Source organism: Ascidia mentula, chromosome 2 (genome assembly GCF_947561715.1).
Source record: "Ascidia mentula chromosome 2, kaAscMent1.1, whole genome shotgun sequence".
NCBI classification, from domain to species: Eukaryota; Metazoa; Chordata; class Ascidiacea; order Phlebobranchia; family Ascidiidae; genus Ascidia; species Ascidia mentula.
In genome coordinates this window covers 12,200,708-12,213,287 of record NC_138567.1, presented here as the reverse complement: position 1 = coordinate 12,213,287, position 12,580 = coordinate 12,200,708, and the positions used below count along the sequence as shown (strand labels likewise).

Genomic DNA, 12,580 nt, shown 5'->3' with positions numbered 1-12,580 from the left:
AATTTGGAATGAATTCGGGCCACAGAAACCAGAGATTTAAAAGCAATTCAGTTATGCGGCTTGCGTGCGAACCGCGATACTTAATTACGTGTTCTCCCTGGGCAGTTCCGAGAACTGTGGTATTTATCTGGGCAGTACAAAACTGCAAGTCACTCTCCATTACCTAATGGAAAATTACGTAAATGTGAACACTACGTCACGCATAAACGTTACAAATGTAAATATTTTTTTTTTTATAATAAACTTCAAGCTGTCTGTTGCTGAAAACCTTAGGTCGCTAGGCCAATTACAACGGGAGAAATAATTTTAGGTAATATCCTCCTTTTTTGGGCTGAGATGGGGCCCGTGGCAGTTAAAGGGTGTTAACAAGGCAATGGGCAAAAAGCGTGCTCGCACTGCAGATGCACACAAAAGGACGACACAGTCAATCAATATTTTACGAAGACTTTACTTTAGGTAACAGTAGAGGCTTATGTTGTAATTTTTGGTGGCTCTGCAGCATCTTTCAGAAATGTATTATGGCTGATAGAGCAATCGGTTGAGTCAGCTCCAGTCAATCGAGGGCCTGAAACTTCCTGCTCCGCCCAACATACCGTTCTGTAACGAAAGTTGTAAGTACTTCAAATTCGAGCGGAACATAGGCAAGGCGATTTTAGGCTTCCTTCAAATAGTTGCATTTAAACTATTTCATTGCAACAAAATACAGTTGTAGCAAAGTACGTAACGTGAGGATCCGAAACATGAGTAAAGAAAGAGGAGAATTATTACACCAAATGGCAACGACATCGTTTGATCAAGGTAACATACCAAACCGATCAATATTCGTGAAGCCCATTGGGTTTAGTTTTGTTGCTAAAATGTGGCACTTTTCCGTTTGTTTTAGGTGGCACTGCAGGTTCGTCATGCGAAACGACAAACAAAATTCCCCACGATGAAACCTCAGGGCAGTTACGAAATATGGAGCGCTTGTTGGAAAAGACGATAAAGATTGCGGGAGTTTCAGTGGTGTTATTTGGCATCTTTATGTTAGTTGGTTTTGGTGTAACGTACCACAAGGTAAGCATCAATGCATTAAACAAAATACCGTTATAGTGCGTTTAATGTATGTTGGACTTTAATGAAAACTATAAGAATACAACGCATACAGTGCATATATTTCCTGCGCTTAAACCGAAGGTTTCATTCATATTTTTGTAGATTGATGCAAAACTTAGTGGCCTCCCAGCAAGTAAGTGGTATTGTTTAAATATATGATACATTATTTTACATAGTACATATATTTTTACACAGAACTTAACGTCGCACCCTGCAAAGAACGCGGATCTCCTAAAACAATACTTACCAGTCAGCTCAAAGAACAAAACGGTTAGAGTTATTGATTTGATTATCTTTAGCGACCCCAAACGATTTCGTCAATGGTTTCAGATATTTTGGGGAAAAAACTGGACATCATTACAGAAAATTTTGAGTTTCTCAAAGGTTCGTTTGTCTACCACACGTGTTTCTTTTAGTTTTAATACTTATGGATGGCATACTACCATTTTTTATGCATGTCTTACTACCGACATCGCAAACATCCAAACTCACAGTTTAATCTTTCCACTAAGATTTATACCAGGAAATACTTCAAATTCGTCTCGACCGCAAGAACTTCACATTGACTAACGAGGGTCGCCTTTCTGTGATTAGAAGTTTAATTCGTGATAATCATGACAGTATTGACCAAACAAACTCCATCGCAAATGAAATAAAAGGTAATATTTTGTTGTTGCTGCAACCAGGAGGGGTATTTCAATGGACGTAACAACTTCTTGTGTTCACTATTGTTCCTGATTTAACTTTAAAAACAGGAAAAATTATTATGTGCAACTGTCTTAATATGGACATTTCCATGGAGAAAACTTAACACAATACACTTGGGATTTAGGTAAGCAAAATGCTACACATCACTACATACAAGCGTTGCAGAAACATATGTCCACAACTTCAACAATTCAATCCACGAAAAGTGAAAATTTCCTTGGTAAGTTTTAACTGCACATAATATTAACCAACAGGTTTGAACAAACTCCATTGTAATTACTTTAAATATTAAAAAATTTAGATCTAAACCACAGGCAGCAAATGTTGGCCTGGCAATCGCTATGTAACTTCCGTAATGGCATTATGCACACAACGCAATAACTTTTGACAACAGGGTCAGTCCGGCTGTTGTTTGGAATATATATTTCGCCCTGTGGGCATCGTCAGTTCCTTAGTTTCAGTAAACGCAACGATTAAATGTTTTAAAAAGCGTCTTATTCAAATACAACTTCATAATTGATTCGTTATTTGGTTTGTTACAAAAGTTATTTATGCCAATGTTTGTCTAGGCGAAATGCAAATGTATCGAAATGAAACTACTCAGAACATGCAGGAAATTCGGATGAATATGTCCGCAATACAAGGTAATGACCATTTTGATTATTATTTGTGAATTTGTATGCCTAATTCTACATGACTTTGATGCTAGTAAACCTAACGACAAAAATGCCACAACGGAGATCGCCAAAAATGTTACTTTGCAGTTGGACGATTCCATTTCTGCGTTTTGCATGTGAACGAACTTCGTTTTACTTTAAACTTATTCTTCCTTTAGCAACAACGTATTATTGGCCATGTATCAATCTAAACTTTTAACCAGATTTCAGAGTAATGAAATAGGAATACAAACATTTCCTGTGTCATTGAACCCCGCTTGAACACTAACCGTTTAAAACGTTCCCCGTTTAATAGTCCAAGATTGCTATATTTCTTGGACTATTGCTACAAAAGGTACTATGTTATAACTAATCACTGTGCCATCATCGTTCGAAACATAAACATACCAAACTTGTTGTTTAGATCAGCAAAAATCTACATATCACTACATTAACGCGTTACGGAAACAAATGACAACACCTTCACAAATCCAAGCGTTGAGAAGTGATATAACTGATATGTTTTATTTGCGCAAAAAATTAAGGATCATAGGATTACAAAGATAGTGAAAAGGTGTTAAAAAGTTACAAAAAGTATTGCTATGTTGTGTTTAGGCCATATGGAAACTTATAGAAATGAGTCTACTGCTGTGATTAAAGGCATAAAGGGAAGTTTAACATCGATACAAAGTAAGAACATTTGTTTTCTGAAAGCTGTTCAAAAGATTGTAAAATTCTCAATTAAAGCACATAGGGGAGTTTGCCATCACAACGGAAATGCTGTAGATCAGTGTTTCTCAACCTGTGATACCACTACTCCTTTTTCCTGATAAAAAAAAATTTGTGCTACACTAGGTCTGCAAAATTAAAATGGTGATGAGGAAATGCCGACTATGTTGTTTTCAGGTCAAATGGAAATTCGTGGAAATGAAACCACAGTTGTAATTCAAGGAATTCAGAGAAGTGTAGCATTGATACAAAGTAAGGACCGTATTTACTTGAAACAGGTGCAAAATATTATATTATGTTTTGTCCTAATGTGAAGCACAAGGAGTAAATGCAAATATTCGATTAACTTGAATTAAATTTCGCCAACAAAATCAAATTTCGACAACACCCTAATTTTTTACTTTCTATGCTTTTGGTGATATGGGACACATTCTTCGTTATGTGTCTTTATGCTTGGATTTTGCCTAAAATTTAAACAATGCTTGAATATTCTAAGTTGAATTAATGGGCCATGTTTATTATTAAAGTTAAAATGCAGTATTCAGGTATGGATTTAACATAACTTATTTGATTATGTAAAATCTGTTTAAAGTCACACTTTTATAATCAAAACAACACATTACATCAAACTAAACCTTGAGCAACAGTATAGCAAGAGCCTGAAAACACAGTTGAATATCTTAGAAATTGTGGATTATAAAGAAATATATTTCCTTTAAGTGGCCTTAATAAATCTTCACCAGCACAGCAATGGCGAAGGATCTAAAGTTGAATAATTGAACGAGATTATTTTGACAACCCTTGAGAGATACTAACATTGTTGATATTGAAGCACAAAAGCATTATATACTTAAAATGTAACAAATTAAACATCTTGTAATGTGTAAAATACATAGCCTACGTTCAGGTCAACTGCAGATACATCGGGATGGAAGCAACCAAAGCATGAGAGCTATCCAGGGAAGCGTAACCTACGTACAGGGTAAGAATATTACTTTTAACGTTTTATTCAATCATTAAGTAGGGCAAAATGTGTAAAGGAATTCGTTGAGACGTATAGTTAATATTCACTTATTAAGAGTAATGTTCTGACTTCTGCAGGAGGTAACACTACATGCAAACGGCTACAAAAACCTTTTGAAACGTTTTTGTTTCACAAAATCACATTATGTTCACTTCGTTGTACAACAAACTTACAAACGAATAATTCTACTCACAAAACTTCCTGTTTATTCAGATAACTTAGAAAACTATCGAAATGGCACCATCGCTGATATGCAAGCCCTGCAAAGTTATGTTACAGGTAAGAAATATCCATGCCCATGGTAAGAATTTTCAACTGTATTTATCAAGTCATTGATTCAACTGCAAATATTGGAATTGACAAAAAATATACTGCAATTGCAAACAAAATTATTCAATCCTATCAATAAATGTAAACTTTCATGTTGTTTATAGCCCAATTGGAAATGCATCGAAATGAAACTACTCAACAGTTGCAAGCTTACAACAATATTGTTCAGGGTAACTACAGCTTCTATTATAGCTTGTCAATTGGCGCATGGTTTAGTTAAATATTTTCTCACAATCGTCACAAAAATAGTATCATTTCTTTAAAAAATCGAGAAAGTTTAGGTTTAACTCTGTACCCGATATGATGAATTCACACAATTGGCACAACTTCATGCTTTTGTTCATTCCCACGTGACTTACAATCGCACGCAAACGTGTTCAATAAGGAAGTCTTTGAAACGCGCAATGCCCGAAAAACCCTTCATGGATCTATTGGTGCTTCCTTGAGGGCCATAAGTAATTAATAACAATACAACGGGAGTTAAGCCAGGGGTTAATCTATTATGATGTGATATGGATTTGTTTCAGAGAGTATGTATTTGACCAAATGGAGCTTTCACTTCAAAATTTGCTGTCGAATGTATTATTGACCAAAAAATGTTTTGAAAATGTGCAAATACTAGGGTAATTGTAAACTAACTAGGTTGTAATTCGGTGGCATGCCAATCTCAAATATTTGGTATGATACCAAATTAATTTCAAAATACCTGCTCTTCAGGCCAGCTTGATATATTGCAAAATACAACACATCGTGACATAGCAGCTTTACGACAGCAAGTGGCCACAACTTCACAAATTCAAGCATTTCAGAGCTTTCTTCATGGTAAGAATTTTCAACTGTATTTATCAAGTTATTTATTCAACTGCAAATATTGGAATTGACAAAAAATATACTGCAATTGCAAACAAAATTGTTCAATCCTATCAATAAATATAAACTTTCATGTTGTTTTTAGCCCAATTGAAAATTCATAGAAATGAAACTACTCAATATATGCAAGAATACAACAACATTGTTCAGGGTAACTACCGCTTCTATTATAGCTTGTCAATTGGCGTATAGTTTAGTTCGCCGATTTAAAGATCAACAAAATACTGGTACTTGGCATTCGGTGAAAAACTATCACATACTATCTTAATCAAAACCGGTTTCTTTTCAAAGCTTCCAAAAATATTGACGATTAAGTAACAGACATTTAGGAACATTATGAACATTACACAAACGGCATGCAGTTTTCTACATTAATAAATGCCTATGCCAAAAATGCCTATTGACCAAATGTGTTCCGGAAATTAGCTAATAAACTAAAATAAGGTTGTATGTTGTTGCACCCCATTGTCTTAAATCCAATCTTCACTAAAATCCAATATTAAATATTCACGACGTTACGTTAGAGTGGAAATACATGGAAACTAAACGAAAATTTTTAAATATTTTCGCACAATCGTCACAAAAATAGTATCATTTCTTTAAAAAATCGAGAAAGTTTAGGTTTAACTCTGTACCCGATATAATGAATTCACACAATTGGCACAACTTCATGCTTTTGTTCATTTCCACGTGACTCAAATTCGCACACAAACGTATTCAATGAGGAAGTCTTTGAAACGCGCAATCGCCGAAAAACCCTTCATACATCTAATAGTGCTTCCTTGAGGGCCATAAGTAATTAATAACAATACAACGGGAGTCAAGCCAAGCGTTAATCAATTAAGATGTGATATGGATTTGTTTCATGGGGTCCGTCTTTGACCAAGTGGAGCTTTCACTTCAAAATGTAGCTGTCGAATGTATTATTGACCAAAAACAGTTTTGAAAATGTGCAAATACCAGCCTATATGTAAAGTAACCAGGGTGTAATTCTGTCACAAGCCAATCTCAAATATTTAGTATGATACCAAATAAATGATAAAATACATGCGCTTCAGGCCAGCTTGACATATTGCAAAATACAACACATCGTAACATTGACGCTTTACGACAGCAAATGGCCACAACTTCACACACTCAAGCATTTCAGAGCATTCTTCATGGTAAGAAAAATTCAACTGTATTTATGAAGTTGTTTATTAAACTACAATATTGCATTTAACAAACACTAACTGCAATTGCAAACTCACAAAATTTGGAATAGAAACGCATATACAAAAAAATTCTGATATTTTTTTTGTCATAACATCTTTATTTTAATTTGGTTGCATTAAATAAATATAATCTTTCATGTTGTTTTTAGACCAATTGAAAATTCATCGAAATGAAACAATTCAACAGATGCAAGCATACAACAATATTGTCCAGGGTAAATACCGCTATACTATTAAAGGTTGTGAATTGACGCATAGTTTAGTCCGCCGATTTAATGAGCACCAAAATACTGGTACTTGGCATTCGGGGACAGGATAACACATATTATCCTAATCAAAACTGGAAAAAAATAAAAAGATATTGGTGTTTTCGGAATTTGTGTTGTGACGCTTGGAAGAATATTGACAATTGATTACTTGCCATCATGAGCGTTGATAAACATAGCACAGACGACCTGCAGTTTTTAACATAAACAAATGCCTATGCCACAGAATGCTTAGAGAGATGCTGGTGTGATTATCACACGACTTTGCCGACCAAACGGCCTTTTCTTGTAACGTTTCTTTATTTGCGTAAGTTTAGGTTTAACTCTGTACCCGATATGATGAATTCACACAATTGGCACAACTTCATGCTTTTGTTCATTTCCACGTTACTTAACAATCGCACACAAACCTATTCAATAAGGAAGTCTTTGAAACGCGCAATGGCCAAAAAACCCTTCATGGATCTAATGGTGCTTCCTTGAGGGCCATGACAAGTAATTAATAACAATACAACGGGAGTCAAGCCAGGCCTTAATCAATTAATATGTGATATGGATTTGTTTCAGAGAGTTCGTATTTGACCAAATGGAGCTTTCACTTTAAAATTAGCTGTCGAATGTATTTTTGACCAAAAACTGTTTTTGAAAATATGTAAATACTAGCCTACGTGTAAACTAATCCAGATGTTTAGACCAATTGAATATACATCGTAATGAGAATACTTCTTATTTTTATGTTTAGACCAATTGAATATACATCGTAATGAGAGTACTAGGGCGTTGGGTGGAGTGCTGAGTACAACAACCTCGATTGGGGGTAAGTACCTTACATTTTCCAATAACTCAATGCCATGCGAACTTTTTAACGTGAATGTCTGCTCCTAATAATGCGAAAATTTATTTTCAGATCGGCTGGAATTATATGCACAAAAAATGCAATCCATGAAACTTTCTATCGCTGCTGTCCAAGGTATAGAAAACCAAATATATAGCAAAATTAACTCCATTCAATATAATGTAATTACCAATATTGTTATTTAGATGAGCTTACGATTCATGGGAATCGCGTCACTGCCAGTATGAATTCAGTTGGAGGTAACCTGCTGACCAAAAAAATGTTCATAATCACCCCACAATTTATGTTACGTTGTTGTTTAGGTGACATTGCGAGGTTTAGAAACGACACAACTCAGGACATCGAAACGTGGCAGAATAATATGGAAACCTCTTTTCACATTCTGAGTGATTGTGGGTTAGGAGGTATGCAAAATTTGGTAACCCCTAATCCGACTAAGCTGTAAAATGTTAGATGAAGATTATAGAACTATCTCACGTTGGTTTATTTCGTTGTTTTTATGCTTTTTTGAAAGGCGATTTTGAACTAGCAAGATACGTGAGAGCACTGAAAAAGGCTGCAACCCTAACATTTCCAACCACGATCTCGAATTTTTACCAGTATGTATACGATGGTTCAGCCACGAGTATAGCGGACGGAGGACACGACATGTATGACACAGGCAATCAGGTAAGGACAATTTTGTCAATTCATTTTAAAATTTTTTGTTCAAATTTTTATTGAGTTTTTCATCAAAAAAATTGTTCTCTGTTTTGCCATTTCCAGTTAAGTGTTTGGAAAGGCAACGATCAACGAATATCCATATACTACAACAAAACATACTGGTGAGCCAGAAAATTGTCATAAAGGTTTGGATTTCTAGATTTTACACTACTTTATGTTCGTATAGGGCCAATGATAGATCGTTTGTAGTGACTTCCGTTACCGATCATCCGTTTATCTTGGCAATGTCCATCAGGAACCTGAAGGAAAGTTATCAAAGTTACTATATTAAGGTATAAACTATCTCGCATAATTTTTAAGCGTGTTCTCGAATGGACGTATGTCGACAAAGTAAGTGCAGAAATGTGTTTGATTGAAACTCTAATATCCAATTTCGATTGTATCTCATATACGCCATTCAAGTGCAAATATCAAACATTTTGTTAATCCCGTGTTAAAGGGATTTTTTTGACCACGCAATTGTATTTGATACAAAACCACAGCATGAAAGTCTTTCCAGAGCAATGTCCTTAACTTTTTTTCTATTTTTGAATTTCAAGGAGTGGGGAAACTTAGGGGCCGATGGCAGTGGAAGTTACACAACGCACCATGATTGGTTTACGGAAGGATTAATCTATATTGAATATCGGGCTTATCAAGTGTATGGAACCTCAGACCCATCTATCATACAAATATTTTTTGTTATGTCAAGCGCTGAAGTAAGATGTAAAACATGGTTAATAACAAGGAATCTATGTTTGAGAAACACTAACAATACGCATTGGGTCAAAGCTACTTTTATCATTAAAAATGGTATTTTGCAGTTATTCGATATATTGTTCCAGCTTTTTAAATCTACTGGAAGTAGCGCCCTCTACTTCACGGATAAAAGCGAAGGGACAGGAGAAACAGTGAACACTGCACAACTCTATGGTACATTTGGAAACCACTATTTCTGCTACATTCTTGTTTCGAGGTGCCTATTCCTGAACGTTACAGTCAAATTTACTTTGAATAGTTTTTTCTTTTGGTAACCTTAACCATATATGGAATTTTAATAGCAACATCGTGCTAAAGCGCGGGAGTCAAGACATTTTTCTGGTGCGCCACATGCGCTTTGGGAATAATCACGCGTGCCACTTGATTAAAATGCGCTTGTGCATAGACTGATAAAATTATCACACAGAAATTGTCACTGCACATGATGTTTATATCTACGTTTTGTGCTTATTTAAAAGGTATTGTGTTAGAACATGTTTGTCATTTAATCATGCTACTTGCCACAATAGTGATCATTTGCCAAACACGAGTGACAAACTTTCATGTCAGCCATTGAGTCATTATGATATATGCAAATTATTTTTTTGTGATTCAGGTATCCAAACCAATATACTAGTTCAAGTACATTGAGAGCGGCAATTGTTAAGTTTCTTCAGGCCTTTCAAACGATTTTTGAACCATAAAAAACAGCGACAAGCAACCAGTGGTCAACATCTTACCAGTGGTCAACAAATGGTCCTTTTAAATATGTCGTGCCTAAGTTTATGCGATGTTGCTTTAAAGGTTGTAAACTATACGTTGCCGCAATTTGTTATGTTGCGTCGTACTATTGCTTAGGAAAAGGTTTTTGTTAGCTGTAGGAATCCAATACCAAGTTTTGACATATGCCCTCGCAACTAGAATGTTAGTGACATGCCATACAGTCATAATATTTCATTTGCAAGTTTTGTACATACGATTTGTTTCCGCTTTACTGTCTATTGTTTCTTGTTGTGCAGCCTTTGCCCTTTTCCTCTTCCTCTTTGTGTCGCTGTTATAGCGATGTCACGTGACTGCCTGTATATAGATTGCAATACCTACTCACTGGTCATTGAATTGTATCATGTTCCGTTGTGCGCTAAATTGTATTTGCAGACCACAATTGTTATTTCTATTGAGATTCATTAGGCGGAAAAATTCATGTTCTCTTTTCTACTTTTAGTATTGTAATGAATAATCCAAAGTTGACCAACAATTGTAAGTAGCTACGCTTTACGTAGAAATTCTGAAATAACACGACTTACAATTTTCATCAGATATTGGACAAACTGTCAATTTGTGACTACTGCTATGCATTTTGACGGATCTCAGTTTATAGTAGAAAAAACAACTCCTCGCTAATTTCGCTTTCGTTTGAACTTCTTCCTGTTCTTGCCGTCCTTTCAATACAATGAAAAACAAAGTTGCCAGCGAGCATTGTGCGTATGAATGGAAAGCAGAGTAAAACTACTTTAGTAAATTTGCATTTAACAGTAGCACAACAGGTGACCAAGCGCATGAAAAAGAATATGATTGCCTTTTTGAGCTGCAGACAGATGGTCACTGTTTTGACCTGTTAGGTCTAATTTAGTTTCGCAATAATAAAGCTGTAACTGGGATAGTGTGTTTTTGTGGTCGAAGTGGTCGAAGTTTTGTGATTGCTATAACGCCATGCATGATCTTTTCAAAAACGACGACACGTACAAACCTTTTGTGGTTTATATGTCAAGCGAATCGGATTGGCCGGAAGTGAGACGAATTGAAACATCCCAATCCAATCCATAATTCGCATGTGTTTACATGTGAGGTTTGGTCATTTTTATTGACTAAAAACGTGGTAAAATAAGCAGAGATCTAAAAATAAGCGAAATTCTCCTGAACAACCTCCCGTTTGCGATGAAATCGGAGAAAAAACAAGAAATAAACTAAAAAGATTAAGTGTGCTGGAATCCATTACACTGCGTGCAATGTGGACGGTCTACACCTAAAACAACTTTAAAACCTATGTCAAGCACATATCTTTTAATGTTTATCATTTATCTAATGCAATGTGACAAACTTAAAAAAACGCACACCTCTTCTGTTCTCCAAGTGGATTGAAAGCGAAGCGAATTCAATACACCTCCTTCGAACGGATTGAGCGCGAGAGCGATTGAGCGCTCCGTCGCTCCTCTTGCGGAAAAAAACGGGAGGAGCGATAGAGCGAAGCGCATTCACTTCAATTGTTCATGTAAACGGGCTTACTGCTGTCGTTTTGCTTTTGTCCACTCCCGGCAAAGGATTAGCATTAAAGGCTAGCAATGACTGTTACGAAAAACCTTAAAACCAAAAACCAAGATAATAATGGACACCAGCATTAACCTAGATAAATTTATTGTTGTCACAGACGTTTCTGTTATTCCACGTCAACCAATTGCACTAAAATCGGATGCGGGCTTCCGCAGATATCATAGTAGTGGTAATAATGGTATCATTTGATTACTAATACTTGAATTGATGCCTAGCAAACTTTGAAGATAATAATAAATGTGCTAATTCCGGAGGAAGGAATTATTCGCCGCTTTCGTCCTTTTTTCAATAACAAAAAAAGGTGTAAACAAGGGGGATCAAGTGGCGTTTATGGGTCACGGGTCCCGCGACTTTTAGTTTTTGACAAGATTTTGAGGAATGTGCGCTGAAGTAAAAGTACTTTTTTGCATTGCTGTGTATTGAAACATATATACTAAGCGCTGGAGTCCTGCAAATAAGGAAGTAGAATTGCGTCTTTGGCGGCAATCCAAATTCACGGCTTGCACCACATCTTACGAAACTAACTGATTTCCAAAAAAATGTTCACTGCAAGATAGCCCTATAGACGCGAAAGTGGCATTGCGGCTACTGGCGCACATTTAAATATATATGGGTTAGAGCTACAACCACGTCACAAACCAAGCAGGAAAACAACACTTAAGGAAACAATTTTATTGAACATAAATGCAAGTCTGATTTTGATTAAAGCAAACTTATTGGGTCGTGATTTTTTGACATCGGCAAATTTTGGTTTTGCATGGTGCATATATCAATCATTGGGATTCACCATGATACATATATGACTCATTTGGGGCTTTTGCCATACAGCGAAGTTTAAAATATTGCTGATCCGTTGCAGTAGTAGTTAAATCTCCAGGTATATGATTTTATGTGCAGTTAAAACTTACCAAGGACTTACCAAGGGCAGTCCTCCTATTAGACGTTTTTGAAGATGAATGGTTTCACAAAATCAACTCAAAAATGAAACTTAATCGCCCTTTATTGCCCATTATAAAGTAAGTGTTTTTACGGCCTATCGCCCC

General features: G+C 35.9%; 2 protein-coding genes across 2 annotated transcripts in view; both read left to right on the top strand.

Moving 5' to 3' along the window:
• The first annotated feature begins 740 nt into the window (after positions 1–740).
• Positions 741–12,580, top strand: part of LOC145890133 (uncharacterized) — a 70,232-nt gene continuing 58,392 nt past the window's right edge. The window contains exons 1-8 of the mRNA XM_082981170.1: positions 741–798; positions 884–1,056; positions 1,198–1,228; positions 1,291–1,365; positions 1,426–1,479; positions 1,608–1,754; positions 1,928–2,023; positions 2,373–2,447. Of these exons, the coding sequence (XP_082837296.1) occupies positions 741–798; positions 884–1,056; positions 1,198–1,228; positions 1,291–1,365; positions 1,426–1,479; positions 1,608–1,754; positions 1,928–2,023; positions 2,373–2,447 (709 nt within the window). The remainder of the gene's footprint in view (positions 799–883; positions 1,057–1,197; positions 1,229–1,290; positions 1,366–1,425; positions 1,480–1,607; positions 1,755–1,927; positions 2,024–2,372; positions 2,448–12,580) is intronic.
• LOC145888911 (uncharacterized) lies at positions 3,344–10,601 on the top strand. The gene is made up of 16 exons (XM_082979782.1): positions 3,344–3,440; positions 4,096–4,170; positions 4,426–4,491; positions 4,647–4,712; positions 5,260–5,364; positions 5,498–5,563; positions 6,471–6,575; positions 6,776–6,841; positions 7,635–7,709; positions 8,051–8,152; positions 8,263–8,417; positions 8,514–8,572; positions 8,638–8,743; positions 9,011–9,169; positions 9,296–9,426; positions 9,826–10,601. Exons 1-16 carry the CDS (start codon positions 3,344–3,346, stop codon positions 9,911–9,913), a joined length of 1,521 nt encoding a protein of 506 aa, XP_082835908.1. The 3' UTR covers positions 9,914–10,601.

Coding starts and splice junctions, on each gene's coding strand:
- LOC145888911 (XM_082979782.1), top strand. CDS start 3,344: ATGCCGACTATGTTGTTTTCAGGTCAAATGGAAATTCGTGGAAATGAA. Junction 8,418..8,513: donor TGTATGACACAGGCAATCAG/GTAAGGACAATT, acceptor TGCCATTTCCAG/TTAAGTGTTTGGAAAGGCAA. Junction 8,573..8,637: donor TACTACAACAAAACATACTG/GTGAGCCAGAAA, acceptor ATGTTCGTATAG/GGCCAATGATAGATCGTTTG.